The following is a 19,467-nucleotide window of genomic DNA, read 5'->3' as shown; positions in this document are numbered from 1 at the left end:
CGTCCATCACATCCTGTGGCAGCTCGTTCCACCCTCACACTGCCCTCTGAGTGAAGACGGTCCCCTTGAACATTTCACCTTTCACCCTTAACCCACGACTTCTGGTTGGTGTCTCACCCAACCTCAGTGGAAAACCTGTTTGCATTAACCTTATCTATACTTCTCTTAATTTTGTATAACTCTTATTAAATTTCTCATTTTCCTACACTCCTATGAATAAAGTCCTAACCTACTCAAACTAGCCCTATAACTCGGGTTCTCAAATCCTGCCAACATCCTTATATACTTTCTCGTCCTCCTTCAATCTTTTTGATATATTTCCTGTAGGTAGGTGACCAGAACTGCACAAAGTACTCCAAATTTGGCTTCACCAATGTCCTGTACAATTTCAGCATAATATCCCAATTCCTGTAGTCATTACTCTGATTTACAATGGCCAGTATGCCAAGAGCTCTCTTCACAACCCCATCTCTCTGTGACTCTGCTTTCAAGAAATTATGGATCTGCGTCCTCAGATCCCTTTGTTCTACTGCACTGCTCAGTGCTCTGACTTCCACTGTGTAAGCCTACCATGGCTTGTTCTCCCAAACGGCCAACACCTCACACTTGTCTGCATTTAACTCCAACAGCCATTTTTCCATCTGGTCCACAAACCACTGCAAGTTTTGATAGGTTTCTCGCGATACACTATGCCCTTAATCTTGGTGTCGTCCTCAAATCTGCTGATCCAGTTTACTACATAATCATCCAAAACATTAATATAGATGACAAACAACAATGGAACCAGCACCAAAGCCTGTGGTACTACTCGTCACAGGCCTCCAGTCAGAGTGGCAACCATCTACTGCCACTTTCTGGCTTCTCCTAGTAAGTCAATGTTGAATCTAGTTTACTACCTTATCATTAGTGCCAAGTGATGAACATTCTGGACTAGCCTGCATGTGGGAACTTGTCAAAGGCCTTGCTAAAGTCCATTTAGACAATGTCCACTGCATTTCCTTCATTAGCTTTCCTGGTGACCTCCTAAAGAAACTCTACGATTATTTGGACATGACCCAAGACGCATTGACTATCCCTCATCAGGGTCTGTCTATCCAAATACTTACAGTATATATCCTATTCTTTAGAATACCTTCCAATACTTTATCCATGACTGGCATCAGGCTCACCAGAATTATTCTTACAGTCTTTCTTGACCAACCGAACAACATTAGCTATCCTCCACTCCTCTGGCACCTCACCTGTGGCTAAGAACGTTTTAACACCTCTGCCAACATCCCTGCAATTTTTGCACTAGCCTCCCACAGGGACTGAGGGCAGGCCCTAGGGACTTATCTACCCTAATTTGCCTCATGATGCAAGCACAATACATATACAAGCACTTTTCAAATGTGGGAAGAACCTCTCACCCTACCAAGATTTTCAAACTCCTGCTACCCTCGGGACATAATCTAGATATGGTCCATAACTTCACTACTGTTTTGCCTCAGTTCTATAGACTCCATGACTATTTCCCAAGTAAAAACAGATGTAAAAAATCTATTTACAATCTGCCCTATCACTTGCGGCTCCATGCATAGATGACTACGATGATCTTCATGTAAACAAATTTTGTCTCTTGTTATAATCTTGCTCTTAATATATCTGCAGAAGCCTTTTACCTTGTCTGTCAGAGCAACCCGTCTTCTAGCCCTCCTGATTTCCCTCAAATGTTCTCTTGCATTTTTAAACTCAAGCACCTCATTTGTTCATTACCACCTATATACTTGGCATGCATTTCCTTCTTCCTAACCAGGGCATCAACATGCCATGAAAACCAAGGTTTACTAAACCTGCTATCCTTGCCTTTTTATTCTAACAGAAGAATACAAACTATACTCTCAATATTTCACTTCTGAAGGCCTCCCATTTACCAAGCATTCCTTTGCCAGAAAACAACCTATCCCAATCCACATCTGCCAGATCCCTTTTGATTAGATTAGATTATGAGGACACTCAGTCCTTATTTATTGTCATTTAGAAATGCATGCATGCATTAAGAAATGATACAATGTTCCTCCGGTGTGATATCACAAAAAAAAAGGACAAACCAAAGACTAACACTGACAAGACCACATAATTATAACATATAGTTACAGCAGTGCAAAACAATACCATAATTTGATAAAGAGCAGACCAAGGGAACGGTAAAAAAAAAGTCACGAAGTTCCGATTGACTCCCGATAGTCCCGATAGCAGGCAGCAGAAGAGAGAAACTCTCTCTGCCATAAACCTCCAGGCACCAACAACTGTTGATGCATTGGAAGCACCCGACCACAGCCGACACTGAGTTCGTCTGAAAACTTCGAGCCTCCGACCAGCCCTTCGACACCGAGCACCATCTCTGCTGAGCGCTTCGACTCCTTCCCGGCCGCCGAGCAATAAGCAAAGCCGAGGACTCGGGGCCTTCCCCTCCAGAGATTCAGGATCACACAGTAGCAACGGCAGCGAAAAAGGCATTTCAGAAGTTTCTCCAGATGTTCCTCTGTTCTCTCACGTTTGTCTCCATCAAATCAGGATTGTGCATGCACCCCACTTAACAGATAACAGATATCATTCACCGGAGTGGCCGTGCAAGCTGCGTCACACCGCTATCTTCTCCTCCTCCAATGCCATCAAAATTGATCTTTCTCTAATTTAGAATCTCAACCCAAGGACCAATACTATCTTCCATGATAATCTTTCAACTAATGGAATTATGATCACAATATCCAAAGTGTTTTCCCAGACACAATTCTGTCACCTGTCCTGTCTTGTTTCTGAACAGGAGATATATATCTCACACTCTCATTTTCTCTCTTTCCCCCCTCCTCTCTCACTATGTTGGGTAAATAGTGAGAACTTAAAGTAGTAACCTCAATATTTTAAAGCAGTATCAAGATCAATGAATTATGTGACAACTACATCAGAAAAGCACGGTTGTATGCACTGTGGTGCTGAGAATTCAAGATAATTAGGATACGATGTAAAATAAAAACTCACTGGGAAAGGGCTCAATTATCTCACTGGAGAATAAAAACCGTATGTTTTATGGCTGAAAGCTCAAATGGAGGGATGATAGAAATACATAGAGATAAGATTGCACCATCTGCAAGACACAATATGGACTTAGAACATAGGCCATAGGAACAGAATTAGGCCTGTTGACCCATGGAGTCTGCTCCACCATTCCATTATTGTTAATTTATTATCCTTCTCAATCCCATTCTCCTGCCTTCTCCCTGTAACCTTTGGTGCCTGACTAATCAAGAACCTATCAACAGCCACAGATTCCTACCCTCTGGCTAAAGAAATTCATCCTCAGCTGTGTTCTAAATGGATATCCCTCCATTCTGAGGCAGTGCCTTCTGGTCCTAGACTCACCCACTATAGGAACCATCTTCTCCACATCCACTCTATCTAAGCCTTCCAATATTCAGTTAAGTTTCAATGAGATCCTCCCTCTTCTTCAAAACCCCAACAAGGAGAGGCCCAGAGCCATCAACTGCTCCTCAAATGTTGACCCTTTCATTCTCATAACTCCTCTAGACCCTTACAAAATACCAGCACATCTTTGCTTAGATAAGGGGTCCCAAATTTTTCGCAATGCACCAAGAGTCATCTGATTAATGCCTTATAAAGCCTCAACATTACATCCTTGGCCTTGTATTCTAGTCCTCTTGAAGTAACTGCTAAATTTGCATTTGCTTTCCTTACTAGTGACTCAACTTGCAAGTTAACCTTTAGGAAACCCTGCATAAGGACTCCCAAGTACCTTTACACTATTAAAAAACATCTCCCCATTTAGAAAATAGTATATGCCTTTATTCCTTCTACCGAAGTGCATGATTGTACATTGCCCTACTCTATATTCCATCTGCCAGAATTTATCCCATTCTCCCAATCTAAGTGCTTTTGCAAACTTCCAGCTTCCTCAACACTAACTACCTCTATATATATCTTTGTAGTGTCCGCAAACTTGGTCACAAAGCCATTATTCCGCCATCCAAATCACTGACAGAAAACTTGAAAAGAAGTGGTCCCAGCACCACCCCTGCAAAAATTCATGTCACTGGCAGCTAACCAGAAAAGGGTCTCCTTATTCCCACCCTTTGCCTCCTGCCAGTCAGCCAATCTTCGATTCATGCTGGTATCTTTCCTGTAATAGTATGGTCTCTTCTCTTGTTAAACAGTCTCATGTGTGGCATCTTGTCAAAAACCTTCTGAAAATCCATGAAAATAACATCCACTGACACTCCTCTGTCTGTCCTGCCCATTATTTCCCCCAAAAAATTCCAAGATTTATCAGGCAAGATTTCCCCTTAAGGAAGCCATGCTGATTTTGGTCGATTTTATCATGTACCTGCAAGAACCCCGAAACCACATTCTTAATAATGGACTCCAACATCTTCCCACCACCAATAATGAAGTCAGGATAACTGACCTCCAATTTCCTTTCTTCTGCCTCCCTCCCTATTTAGAGTGGAGTGACATTTGCAATTTTCCAGTCCTCCGGAACGATTCCAGAATCTAGTAATTCTTGAAAGATCATTACTAATGGCTACACAATCTCTACAGCTACCCCTTTCAGAACCCTGGGGTGCAGTCCATGTGGTCCAGGTGACTTACCCCCATTACTACCTCTCCAGTTTCATTTCCCAGTGCTCCAATATCCACTCTCATCTCTCTAACTTTTTATACATCTGAAAACCTTTTGGTATCTTCTTTTACATTATTGGCCAGCTTACCTCTATATTTAATCAATACTTTCCTTACAGCATTTTTTTAGTTGCCCCCTGTTAGTTTTTAAAAGCTTCCCAATCCTCTAATTTTGCTATATTATATGTAACGCCCTGCTTAAGCTTTCTACTACTATACTGTAGGTACTTCATTTTACGAGTTTTCTGTAAAAGCAATGTGTCCTGCTGGTAGAATGTTTTGGTTTTGGCTAAAGGTAAGGGGCCAAGTTGTTCAACTTAGGAATGTTGTGTCAGCCAATCAGGATGGTGGGATCAGGAGAAGGTTCTAGAGAGGGCTGGGCAGAGAGAGATCTGTGACAGACAGTGATCAGGTTTGTCGTCCTTTTGCAGGAGACGTGAGGAGGAGAAGATCAGGAAGGATTTGATCTGTCGGTAAGAGGCTATTGCAGGGAGTGATTTGAAAGATGAAGGAGTCCAAGATGGCAAGGTCTACTGATGATTGGTGATGAGAATTCAGAGCTGTGAGTAGCAGTATACCCAGCTTTTGGAAGAGATGAGCTCCAACAGTCACGTGCACATTTAGGCTGTTCTAACTGTAATGGGTGCATTTATTTTTTTTCCCCTTTCATTTCTTCCTCTTAATAACTGTTTGATAAAGCTGAGATAGGTAAATATACTTCCCGTATAATTTTATGCTGGTATATAATCTATTATTTCTTGGCGACCAGTAGTTCTGCATAGGCATTTACACAGCATTGCCTCAAAGCAATGTTCCATCAATCAGAACATCCAAACTTTCCTGTTTGGTTGAGTACTAAATTATACTGACCCTAGACGAATATTGTTTATGAAAGGTGGCCTTCTCACCGCTGAGTCATGAAACTGTTAGCAGAGTTAGGTTTCAAGCCAAATTCGCATTCTAGCTTGGTGAGAGGGTTACATTTTGTCTGGGGATTTCGTATGCTGTGTGAATGCTGTTTAAGAATTGAATAAGTGGTTTGTGTGTTTAAGCCCCTGTTTAAACTAATGCTGGGGAAAGTGATTAAGGGATTAAAATTTGGTGCAATTCAAAGAGATTATCCACAAATAATGCTTGCCTTCTGAACAGGGTGGATATCTGAAGCCCTGATGAACTGCTAATTAGAGTGCTAAATTCTGTAAAAATATTGAAGAAAGTAATGCTGGTTGAAAGGTTTCTGACCAATTGGCTAGTAAGGACGTTAGAAACATAGAAAACCTACAGCACAATACAGGTCCTTCGGCCCACAAAGCTGTGCCAAACATGTCCCTACCTTAAAAATTACTAGGGTTACCCATAGCCCTCTATTTTTCTAAGCTCCATGTACCTATCCAAAAGTCTCTTAAAAGACCCCATCGTATCCGCCTCCACCAACGTTGCCGGCAGCCCATTCCATGCACTCACCACTCACTGCGTAAAAAACTTACCCCTGACATCTCCTCTGTACCTACTTCCAAGCACCTTAAACCTGTGTCGTCTTGTGGCAACCATTTCAGCCCTGGGAAAAAGCTTCTGACTATCCACACGATCAATGCCTCTCATCATCTTATACACCTCTATCAGGTCACCTCTCATCCGCAGTCACTCCAAGGAGTAAAGGCCGAATTCATTCAACCTGTTTTCATAAGACACGCTCCCCAATCCAGGCAACATCCTTGTAAATCTCCTCTGCACCCTTTCTATGGCTTCCACATCCTTCATGTAGTGAGGCAACCAGAACTGAGCACAGTACTCCAAGTGGGGTCTGACCAGGGTCCTATATAGCTGCAACATTACCTCTCGGCTCCCAAATTCAATTCCATGATTAATGAAGGCCAACAGGCCTTCTTAACCACACAGTCAACCTGCGCAGCTGCTTTGACCGTCCTATGGACATGGACCCCAAGGTCCCTCTGATCCTCCACACTGCCAAGAGTCTTACCATTAATACTATACTCTGCCAGCATATTTGACCTACCAAAATGAACCACTTCACACTTATCTGGGTTGAACTTCATCTGCCACTTCTCAGCCCAGTTTTGCATCCTATCAATGTCCCGTTGTAACCTCTGACAGCCCTCCACACTATCCACAACACCCCCAACCTTTGTGTCATCAGCAAATTTACTAACCCATCCCTCCACTTCCTCATCCAGGTCATTTATAAAAATCATGAGGAGTAAGGGTCCCAAAACAGATTCCTGAGGTACAGCACTGGTCACCGACCTCCATGCAGAATATGACTCGTCTACAACCACTCCTTGTCTTCTGTGGGCAAGCCAGTTCTGGATCCACAAAGCAATGTCTCCTTGGATCCCACGCCTCCTTACTTTCTCAATAAGCCTTGCATGGGGTACCTTATCAAATGTCTTGCTGAAATCCATATACACTACATCTACTGCTCTTCCTTCATCAATGTGTTTAGTCACATCCTCAAAAAATTCAATCGGGCTCGTAAGGCACCATCTACCCTTGACAAAGCCATGCTGACTATTCCTAATCATATTATACCTCTCCAAATGTTCATAAATCCTGCCTCTCAGGATCTTCCCCATCAACTTACCAACCATGAAGTAAGACTCACTGGTCTATAATTTCCTGGGCTATCTCTACTACCTTCTTGAATAAAGGAACAACATCCGCAACCCTCCAATCCTCCGGAAACTCTCCCGTCCCTATTGATGATTCAAAGATCATCGCCAGAGGATCAGCAATCTCTTCCCTCGCCTCCCACAGTAGGCTAGGGTACATCTCATGCGGTCTTGGCGATTTATCCAACTTGATGCTTTCCAAAAGCTCCAGCACATCCTCTTTCTTAATATCTACATGCTCAAGCTTTTCAGTCCGCTGCAAGTCATCACTACAATCACCAAGATCCTTTCCCATAGTGAATACTGAAGTAAAGAATTCATTAAGTACCTCTGCTATTTCCTCCGGTTCCATACACACTTTCCCACTGTCACACTTGGTAGGTCCTATTCTTTCATATCTTATCCTCTTGTTCTTCACATACTTGTAATGCCTTGGGGTTTTCCTTAATCCTGCCCGCCAAGGCCTTCTCATGGCCCCTTCTGGCCCTCCTAATTTCCTTTTTAAGCTCTTACCTGTTAGCCTTATAATCTTCTAGATCTCTAACATAACCTAGCTCTCTGAACCTTTTGTAAGCCTTTCTTTTCTTCTTGTCTAGATTTATTACAGCCTTTGTACACCACTTTACACCATAAAGTTAATGTTGTGTTGGTCCAGACTAGCAGTGCTGCCTGATAGGATACGGGTACCTGGAAAAGCACAGCTATGGGCAGTCCATATTTTTAGAGAAAGGGGGCATGTAGCTGAGGGTGAAGACTTTAAAAATAAGCTGTTGTTGTTTCTGTGAAGTGAGGAAAAGGGTTGTCTGATGTGAAATTTCTAATGGGTACTTCAGCAGTTGATGGAAATTCTGAGCTGGCTTCGGCTATTACATCATGGGCAGATAAATGCCAAGTTATTTTAGGCTGAGAATGTTCTCTGGAGTCCAGCCCAGCCCTGAAGGGGAAGGAAAATATGAGGCTTGGGCAGAGCAGATATCTCAGTTACTGAATAAGTGGCATTGGTTAAATAATATCAAAAGACAGAGGCTGGTAGAGAGTCTAAAAGGTCCAGGTGCTGAGGTGGTGAGATCCCTAAAGGCAGAAAACCCCTTGGTCACATCCGCGGACGACAATCGTTAGAAAATGTTTTTGGCATGACAGACAGCCCAGCGGAGCTTATGATGAGGTTCAGGCACACATTCCAAGAGAAAGGGGAGAAACTTTCTGCCTACATTTACAGGCTGGAGAGACAGCTGCATTGCTTGTGACGAAAGGAGGCTGAAATAAATCAGTTAAGGATGGGGCAAGTTGTGAAGGGTGGGCTGTCACGTGACATGATTGCTTTAAGCATTCGAATGTCTCATAAGATGCATCCTCCTCCATGGTTTGTGGAACTGATCAGAGAAATAAGAGAGGAGGAAAATACAATGAGGGAGCAGGAGGCCTCGAGCAGCAGGGTTAGCTATCAAACCAAGTTTGCATACAAGCCCGGTGAGAGGGTTACATATATGCCCTCCCTTTTTCTTTTATACTGTAATTGACTTCCCTTGTCGGCCACAGTTGCATTTTTCTCCCTTTTGAATATTACTACTTCTTTGGGATGTATCTATCCAGCACCTTCCAAATTGTCCCAAGAAACTCCAGCCATTGCTGTTCTGCCATCATCCCTGCTTATGTCCCCTTCCAATCAAATGTAACCACCTCCTCAGTCATACCTCTGTCATTCCTTTCTTCAACAATATCTCCAAAATCATAGCTCCCCTTCAAAGCGCAACATCGTTTAACTTAACAGAATCATAGAAAACCTATGCCACGGAAGAATATCATTCAGCCCAACGTAGTCGTGCTTGCAGTAAAAGTGCTCCCGGCCTAATTCCATTTTCCAATAGGCTCTAAAGTATGGCTCTACATGTCAAAGCTTTTCAAATGCACATACAGGCACTTTTTAAATGTGGGCAGGACTTCTTTCGCTACCAGGATTTCTGAACTTCTACTACTCTGAATGTAAATATTTTCATCACTTGTAATCTAGTTATTTTACATTAAGTCATGTTCCCAGTGTTTTTACCTCTTTGCCAAGCAAAATCCATTTAGTCCTTTATAATTCTATACATCTCAATAAAATCACCTCTCAGCCTTTTCTGTTCCAAAGTATATAATGCCAAACAATCCAAACATTCCCTTGCAGTAAACATGTTTCATTTCTGGCAACTTTTTTTTTCAAACTTTCGTGCATCCTCTCTACAGTAATCACCCTTTTCTGCATTGTGGTAACTAGAATACAAATAATACTAAAATATAGGTTGAAGAAATACTGTATACAATTCCAGCATAAACAAGAGTTGGTTTGTTGACTGAGACAATTTGTTTCAAATTTTGCTAATGAATAAATCACACAGAAAAAAAGTAAAAGCTCATAAGTACTAGGGTGTGCAAAAATTGTATGCTACCTATAATAATGACTCAGTCAATTGCTGCATATACAAGATGATCGATCAGTTCTTTCAAGGCATGATCACTTTTTAAAAATTCTTTTGCATGATGTACTTAGTTGCTGGCAAAGCCTGTGTTTACTGTCCTGTCGCAAAAGTTCATGTCTTACATGAATTGCTGCAGCTGATATCCTGAGAGTTTCTCCCTCACTGCTGCAAGCTTGGGTGTTCTTGCAGCTGACAAACAGTTTCTGAACCAGAGTCAGTGCATCAAGCAAATTCCTACACTCACAGCCATAACAATTTCCCAACCTTCTGGCAGCACAAAACTATTCCAATGACAGGATATTCCAGCACTGCCTCTGATTCTAACATTTATCCCCATATCAATACTTCGTGTTGGTGTGTGGCCAGGTGGTTAAGGCGTCGGTCTAGTGATCAGAAGATCGCTAGTTCGAGCCTCAGCTGAGGCAGCGTGTTGTGTCCTTGAGCAAGGCACTTAACCACACATTGCTCTGCGACGACACCGGTGCCAAGCTGTATGGGTTCTAATGCCCTTCCCTTGGACAACATCGGTGGCGTGAAGAGGGGAAACTTGCAGCATGGGCAACTGCCGGTCTTCCATACAACATTGCCCAGACCTGCGCCCTGAAAACCTTCCAAGGTGCAAATCCATGGTCTCACGAGACTAACGGATGCCTATTATTATTATTACTACAATACTTTAATGAGGAGGTTGAGTTTTAGAATTGTTTCCACCAGCTTAGGGCCCAAATTTCAGCATAAATCAGTGGAAGCTGCCCAAATGGCTTACAGACTTGAGGAGTTTATGCAGGTAACAACTGAAACCCACTTATGCCAGATTGACACTCACCTAACCCAAATCAGACTTGCTGTGGCCATGAAATGAAACTGTCTGTTTTAGTCATGTGCTACTTTCAAAATTATGGGATCATTACACTCATTTTCGTTTTACACACATAATAGCCATCAATTTGTGAAGGCACTTCTATATAAAACAAATAGAATTTATGAAGACTAGTGACCAAATTTAAGTGCCCAAAGATCTAAGTTTCCAATTTATTAATAAAACTGAACCAGGTTACCAATCCTGAAGAAATATTGAAAGACTTTTTTTAAATGAGAAAGGAGAAGCCAGGCCTTTATAAGACAACAACTGAGGAGAGCCATGCTATCACAGACAATTTTGTGGAGATTTGCCCTCCATGAAACAGGGACTGTGTGTTAAAAGTATTCCAATTGCTCTGAATTATTTTGGGATACGCTGGTTATTTCATTTTGTTTAAGAAAACTTGTTCAGAGTGCAACAGATCCCAGTGGTCGTAATACCTGCAATATTCTATTCAACACTGTGATTCACACACAAATCAGGATGTGCCTAACATTAATGGACAAAGGGGAGATGGTAGATTAGAGAGTCTGCTTTTCTGCTCAAACAGATCTAAAAAAATCAGGTACAATTACATAATATTCAATCTGCAAGGGAACCAGTCACAGTAAGTCTCTCAAACAAGGTAATAAAATTAACTCAATGTACTTTTTAAGATCCATCTCCAGCTGCAATTTTATGCAAAGGTTAATTAAATGCAGCTATTAAGTTGGAGGTTCTTTATGTTAGGTGCCATGGCAGAAAGCTAAGCACTCAGTTGTTCCTTGTATAGGCAGTGGAAAAGTAATTTAATTAAAACTATAAATTTTAAAGTCACAGTAAACTCAGAGTGAATAGGGTCATTTGACTTTAATGATTTCACGATAACTGCTGCATGTCCCAGAAAGGGATGGGGAAAACCTGGAGAAGTTGCCATCATCACACATTAACAACGTAAAGCACATTACTTGGACGTCACTTGGGAGGAGAGGGGAATACAGTGGAAAGAAATCCAACTTTTTCCATCCTCTGCCCCTGTGAAAATTCATGCAGAGGGTAGCCTTTCCGCCAGTTCAGTTCTCTGTTGCAGGCTGTTCTCTGCTGTTTTGAGTGTGGCACAGCTAACTCACAGAAATCTCCCAGCTCCAAAGTCCCAAGTTCAATCCTGACCTCTGATGCTGTTTGTGTGAAGTTTGCACATTCTCACTGTAAACTAGTTGGTTAATTGGCCATCGTAAATTAATCCTGGTGCAATCCACCGGCAGAATCTGGGGGAGCTAATGAAGGCTGGATTCTATGGAGTATGTCTCTGTGATTCTATGCACCCATGTAGGAACTACAGTGTAATATTATGGAGCAAGTTCGTTACAAGTTAATTTTATACCTTATTTCTGGCGAAGATGGGGAAAAGCAACTCTTTTTTGCCTCAAAACAGTGTGCCACAGCCAGAAATGGAACCATATACAGGACCAATCTCAGTGTGAGCTATGTCATCAGGTTGTCGCTCTACCTCAGCAATTTTAAACTACGCAGCTCAACCACGATCATCTAGATGCCTTTGATGGTTCAAAACATAAACTTGAAATTAGCAACGTGCTCCACTTTACCTGGCCGAATATCCCACCCCAAGGGGTTTGCGTTGCGTTTTTCTTGGATCTATAGTAGTTGCATCCCATGGCAATTTCTGATTGGCTCCAAGCTTCTTGTTTCTCCGTCTCTGCTGAGAGTTTGTTTCACCAGTTCCCTCCTCTCTTCTGCTACCTCCACCCATTTTGTTCTTAAATGGGATATCTATTAGGCCTTGGCACCTTGCCAAGGCCTGCTCCCAGCTGGGCACACTCTGAAATAGGACAGTATCTTCATGTGATGTAGAGCTGAATCCCAATAAGTGAAAAAACAGAGCCACTGACACCTGAGCATCTTGTGCAGCATATGTTACCTGACAGAAAAAAACAGAAAACAGAAGTATGACATACTTCAAACAGAATTATAAGCTCCTGTGAATACACTTACTCCAGCTAATGAAAAACTGCAGCAATAGGAGATGGCCAACTATAACCAGCTTGATGACATAAATTATGGAACTGATTCAGGATGGAATTGGCCAAGCTCCAACCAGATCTTGCTTGGTAGATAGAACATTGGATTGTGAGTCAAATAATTGTGTACCTAGGTCTTGCTGCAGAACGTTAAACTGAAAATCTAGATCCTCATAACTAAACAGTAACACTCAGATGATCCAACAAGCTCAGGAGTTAGGTAATGCTGAACTGGCAGTTTAGACTACTGGCTGCAATTTCTATTAACATCCCTACTGCCATTTGCAAATGGAACTTGTGATGGTAGATGGTTATAATAAGCTCTCCAGTGAACTCAGTACATTTCAAGGGTGTACAGTAACACCCAATCACGTTCATGTGAAGCCTTGGGAGCAGGTGGTGGATGGTCGTATGAGCAGCTGGTGCATACCACAAGTCCTGGTTATGCAATCACTGACGTCAGGCACGCAATCTCGAAAGAGTATTAATAATGGCTGGAGTCACCCGTCTTGTAAAGACACTGCCCAGAAGGCCACAATGGCAAACCACTTCTGTAGAAAAAATTGCCAAGTACAATAATAGTCATGAAAAGACCATGATCGTCCACGTAATAAGACATGGCACTTAACAAGTGAATGAACAAACAGTAATCAGGGCCCCAGCGAGTTTTGGGGGAGCGCAGGGACTGAAGTCCCCCTGAGTTTTAGAGCAGTGCAAGGTATATCATCTAGTGAGCCACAGGCTCAACCGTTGAGATTTTTGAATAGTTAAATTATTGGAGTTTTACTACACTGTGGAAATCTTGCAAGGGTTAAACCAAGGTCCCAACTTCCATCTATAGCAAATACTAAAGATGCAACAATACTCAAAGCACAGCAATTAAGCTTTTTACATTGTCCTAGATAATACTTATTCCTCAAATACTGTATTAAATGAAATTGTCACATAGCTGTTAAGTGGGAGCTTGCTGTGTAGAAACTGTCTGCTGCATTTCCTGCATGGCACAAAGTACTGACGATTCAGAATAGTTCATAGGCTGTCAAACAACTAGGAGCTTCCTGAGGTACTGAAAGTACGAAAGAAATGCAAGGCTTCTTTTTAAATGGCCATTACACAAATATTCCCCATCTGTTATCACACTTTGCTGAACTCTTAGTTGAAATGGATTGCTCTGTAAGTGTGAATTTGTCAAAGAATCCTGACTTTTAATTTAAGTTAAAGAAAAAAGATACAAAACAAGCATTTTACTTGCTATAATTGCAGTGCCAATCTTAGCACTATTTTCTGAACATACTAACTCTTTGCATTTATATAGCTCATTTAATGCAATAAAATATTAAGAGTTGCTTCATAGTACATTTACATTAAATAATGGGCAGCTCAAATTACAGAGATTTGACCAGGTGACTAAAGTGATTCTGAGGAACATCATTAAGGAAGGAAAAGGAAGGAGAAATCTAGAGCACTGGTGACCAGGCAGCTGAAGACAGAGTTATCAAAGGAGAAATAAAATAATTCAATGATGCACAATAGGATATGAAGTATGAGGATGCAGAATGATTGAAGGGTCTAGAGCTCTGGGGATGACAAATAATGAAACTAGAAGTTTGAACACAAGTACAGTTGCAAGAAAAAGTTTGTGAACCCTTTGCAATTACCTGATTTGCTGCATTAATTACTCAAAATGTGGTCTGATCTCATCTAAGCCATAATAGTAGACACAATCTGCCTAAACTAATAACACACAAACGTACTACCCCTCGTCAATACTGAGTACACCATTTAACAATCAAAATCTAGATTAAAAAGTATGTCAGCCTCTGGAGTAATGCCTTCTATAAAAGCTATTTGGAGTCAGGTGTTCCAATTAATGAGATGGGATTGGAGGTGTGGGTTGTAGAGGCGCCCTGCCCTGTATAAAACACACAAAGTCGGGTTATTGACAGAGCCTGCTCTTCCCAAGAAAGATCTATTTATGTGCACCATGCCTTGATCAAAACAACTTTCAGAGGACCTTAGAAGAATTGTAGAGATGTATGAAGCTGGAAAAGGTTAAAAAAGCATTTCTGAAGACCTGAATGTTCATTAGTCCATAGGAAGAGAAACTGTCTACAAATGGAGGAAATTCAGTACTGTTGCTACGCTCCCTAGGAGTGGGCATCCTGCAAAGATCACACCAAAGGCACAACATGCAATGCTGAAGGAGGTTAAAAAGAAAAGAACCCAAAGGTAACAGCAAAAGTCCTGTATAAATCTTCAGAACATAGTCTCTGCTCATGTGTCAATTATAAGAAAAACACTTAACAAAAATGGTGCTCATGGAAGGTCACCATGGAGGAAACCACTGCTCTCCAAAAAAAAACAACAACAGGAATTCTGCAGATGCTGGAAATTCAAGCAACACACATCAAAGTTGCTGGTGAACGCAGCAGGCCAGGCAGCATCTGTAGGAAGAGGTGCAGTCGACATTTCAGGCTGAGACCCTTCGTCAGGACTAACTGAAGGAAGAGTGAGTAACGGATTTGAAAGTTGGAGGGGGAGGGAGAGATCCAAAAAACTTTGCTGCACATCTCAAGCTTGCTAAAGATCATCTGGATGTGCCACAACATTCTGGGAGAATATTCTATGAACAGATAAGACAGAAGTTGAACTGTTTGGCAGAAATGCACTTGCTACATTTGGAGGAAAAAGGACACTGCACACTATCACCAAAAATCTCATTACAACTGTGAGGCATGGTGGAAGGAGCATCATGGGTTTAATAGTTCAATAGCTGCCTCAGGGTCTGGACAGTTGCAATCATTGAGGGAACGATGAGTTCAAAATTGTATCAAGACATTTTACAGGAAACTGTCAGGGTAGCGGTCCGTCACCTGAAGCTTAATAGAAGGTGGATGATGCAACAAGACAACGATCTGAAACACAAGAGTAAATCAACAACAGAGTGGTTAAAAAAGAAGGAAATTCGTATTTTGGATTAGCCAAATCAGGATCCAGACCTTAACCCGGTTGAAATGCTGTGGCATGACCTGAAGAAGGCTGTTCATGCAAGGTATCCCAGAAGTACTGATGATCAGAAACAGTTTTGTATGGAGGGATGGTCTAAAATTCCTCCTTGCCATTGTGAAATTCTGATCTGCAGTTACAGGAAATGTTTGGTGGAGGTTATTGCTGATAAAGGAGGTTCACAGGTTCGCATAACTTTTTCCAGTCTAGATTGTGAATGATTAAACAATGTATTCAATTAAAAACATGAAAAGTACAATAGTTATTAGTGTGTTATTAGTTTAGGCAGATTGTGTTTGTCTGTTATTGTGACTTGGATGCTATCTTGTTGGCTCTTCACACAATCCTGAAACACCTGGAAGCAAAGATGCATACATCAGGATGCTCTTTATCAATTACAGCTCAGCTTTTAACACCATCATATCTTCTAAACTAATCGGTAACCTTAAGACCCCTGGTGCAATTGATTCCTGGGTTTCCTCACTTGGAGACCCCAGTCAGTTTGGATTAGCAAAAACATCTCCTCCATCAGTACAGGAGCACCACAGGGATGTGTACTTAGCCCCATGCTCTACTCGCCTTACACCTATGACTGTGGGGCTAAGTACAGCTCCAACACCATATGCAAGTTTGCTGATGACACCACTGTTGGGGGCTGCATCAAAGGAGGTGATGAATCAGCATACAGAAAGGAAATTGACAATTTGGCTGATTGGTGTAATAACAACCACTGCTCATTCAGTGTCAATAAGACCAAGAAACTGATAGTAGACTTCAGGAGAGGGAAACAAGGGGTCCATGAACCAGTTATCATCAGAGGAACAGAGGTGGAGAGGGTCAGTAACTTTAAATTCCTGGGTGTCACCATCTCAGAGGACCTGTACTGGACCCATTATATAAATATAATTGTGAAGAAAGCACAACAGCGCCTCTACTCCCTCAGGAGTCTGCAGAGATTCAGCATGTCATCGAAAACCTTGGCAAACTTCTATAGATGCGTGCTGACTGGCTGCATTATGGCCTGGTATGGGAACACCAATGCCTTTGAGTGAAAAATCCTACAAAAGCTAGTGGATTTGGCTCAGTACATCATGGGAAAACCCTCCCAACCATTGACCACATCTACATGAAACATTGCCATAGAAAAGCAGCATCCTTCATCAAAGATCCTCACTGCTCAGGCCATGCTCTTTTCTCGCTGCTACCAGGTAGAAGATACAAGTGCCTCAGGACTCCAACCACCAGGTTCAAGAACAGCTTCTATCCCTCAACCATCAAACTCTTGAACAAAAGAGAAAAGCTTTACTCATTTAAAGAATCTGTTATATTGCTATTTCATGCTTGTTATTTATTGCTAAATATTCATTATCTGTTTATAGTTCCTGATGTTTACAGTTTACAGATCATGTTTACAGTTACTATTCTAAGTATGCCCAGAGAAAAAAAATCTCAGGGTTGTATGTGTTGACATGTATGCACTCTGATAATAAATTTTACTTTGAACATCAGACCAGTCTGATCCGGTCTTCAAAGATCAGACCAGATTTTATGAGTAATTAATGCAGAAAACCAGGTTCACAAACTTTTTCTTGCAACTGTATATACATTTTAAAATCAAGTCTTCAGCTGATAGGAGCCAACACCGATCGGTAAGCACAGAGGTAATGGATAAATCAATGGTGAGAGTTAAGAATACAGGTGACAGAGTTTTATCTAATCTAGAGTTTATTCAGCGTGGAAGACATGAAGATAGCCAAGACATTGGAATCATTGGGCCTCGGGTAACAAGCTCAAGGGTACAGGCTTCATCAGTAGACTGGCAAGGGTGGGTCAGTAACAGTTTTGTTTATGGAGGTGGATGCCATAATTGGTAAACACCACTAACAGCAAAGGGGAGCAATTAGAGCCCTTTCCAGAATCACGGATGAAACAACACGAAGGAAGTGAACTATCCACACAAAACAATTACATAGACATATGAGCTTATTTCAAATAAACTGAGACATGCTCTTTAACATTCTCATTACTAAGTTACCTGGTCATTAGTGAGCTCTTGTGCCTCCCAATTGCTACATCGCAGATGGAGAGACTTGTCGAGGGTAAAATTAATGGTGTCTTGAGCCAAGGACTTCAGACTGAGGGAATGGGCCAAATTATTCTTCCTGCCATGAAATAGATGAACACAGAAAATCATAATAACTGAAATGCACTGCAGATTCTTTAAAATATTATGGAAATATAAATCCACATTGAAATCTGAAGCAGCAATATATTTGGACACTCATAGTTGGCTTCCAGATGAAGGAAAGCCAAGTAATTTGACATATTGCTAAAACACAGTAAATGGAACGGTTAAAATATCAATCACTCTACTGCACAGAATTCCAATGAAACCAGTGCTTTTCCTATTTACTTTTTATTGAATGGAGTTCCAGCACAGCCAAAACTTTCTTCATTCACACTGCACATAATACCACCAGTCTCAGAACTTACCCTTCATATTATAGGCTTCAATCAAAACAAACACCATTCATCCTATTCACATGTAAATGCAGCACTTGGCAGCACCTAGTCCATTGAAACTACAGTAGTTGTTGGCCCCGAGACTGGTATTTTTTAGCATCAGTGTACCACATCTGCTAACTTGTGGTGAGAGGGCCTCACACATAATCTACCACTGGGTTCCCACAAAACATAAAATGCTCTCTGAACTCATTCACTACCATTTTTCATTCACAGAAGCTTATATTGTTCATATTCAAACTTGCACATTAAAAATGACATTGGTTATATGAGTTGCATCTTCATGTGCTCATTCAATTTTTTTACTTGTTAGTGTAGGTTTTTGGAAATAAAATGACGTGAGGTGGTTTATGTTTAAGAAAAACCGTAACAACTCATTTATTGTAATCCAAACACTGAATACAAAGCACAGTATAAGTTCTTCACATAATTACATCATCACGTCAGACCAGCCTCTTAAAGTAAACCCTAACTCAATGTCAGTGGTTGTGAATTATATTACCCTACAATAGCCTGGCTATTCAACAAATCTGGCCTTAGACTTGAAACCTGGTTTTTGAGCTGTGAGTGCTTGGATTGAGTGGCCCAAGCACAAGCAGTATAGCTAAAGGCTCTGGATGCTCAACCACATTCGGCTAGCTGTACAGATGAATGTACTTCACAAGAATCTAGCAATCCAGAAGTAGTTTGAAAAGCAAACAAATTTCAAAAACCGTGCCTAAGCAAAATTTACAGACTTTGTTTAAAAGGATGAGAGAAAGGAGAGGGGTTCAAGTGGGCAACTGAAGGGTAAGAAATAGAGATGGGAATGTTATATCTGGTGGTTGAACATTACAACTGTGTCAATGCCACTAGACTGACACTGCAGAGCAGACGATATGTAGGAAGCCACACTCCAAAATAATGTAACTTTGGAGAAAACCAGAATGTTCTTAGCCTATTACACCCTAATTAATACCAAACACTCTGTAAACATGCCACTCATATCTAATTGAGAGCGCAGCATACTCTAATAGCTTAATAACAGGTTTTATTCAGATAATAATAATGGATAGTTAAGAGCCATACCCGATAAAGTATGCAAATTGAAATTTTTCAGCTATGTTTGATTAAAGCGTAAAATATAATTAGTTAAACTATCAGAATCCAATTGTGCCTGTAATCCAGCTGGTTATATAGTACCAGAGAGATGACAAGAGCAATTGTTCATTACTAATGCATTATGAATTCTCATTTCCAGGTGATACTGGACTATATAATTTGTTTCACACAGGCATGTGGAAAAATAAGGA

General features: G+C 41.2%; 1 protein-coding gene across 5 annotated transcripts in view; it reads right to left on the bottom strand.

Annotated features, from left to right (window-relative positions):
• Positions 1-19,467, bottom strand: part of exd2 (exonuclease 3'-5' domain containing 2) — a 76,512-nt gene that overhangs the window by 23,104 nt on the left and 33,941 nt on the right. For all 5 annotated transcript variants that reach the window (XM_072265340.1, XM_072265379.1, XM_072265361.1 and 2 more), the window contains 2 exons: positions 17,688-17,814; positions 12,215-12,546 (listed from right to left, as the gene is read on the bottom strand). In XM_072265340.1, coding sequence (XP_072121441.1) covers positions 12,215-12,546; positions 17,688-17,814 — 459 coding nt within the window. The remainder of the gene's footprint in view (positions 1-12,214; positions 12,547-17,687; positions 17,815-19,467) is intronic.

Source organism: Mobula birostris, chromosome 1 (assembly GCF_030028105.1).
Source record: "Mobula birostris isolate sMobBir1 chromosome 1, sMobBir1.hap1, whole genome shotgun sequence".
Taxonomy (NCBI): domain Eukaryota; kingdom Metazoa; phylum Chordata; class Chondrichthyes; order Myliobatiformes; family Myliobatidae; genus Mobula; species Mobula birostris.
This window is presented reverse-complemented; position numbering and strand designations above follow the sequence as displayed.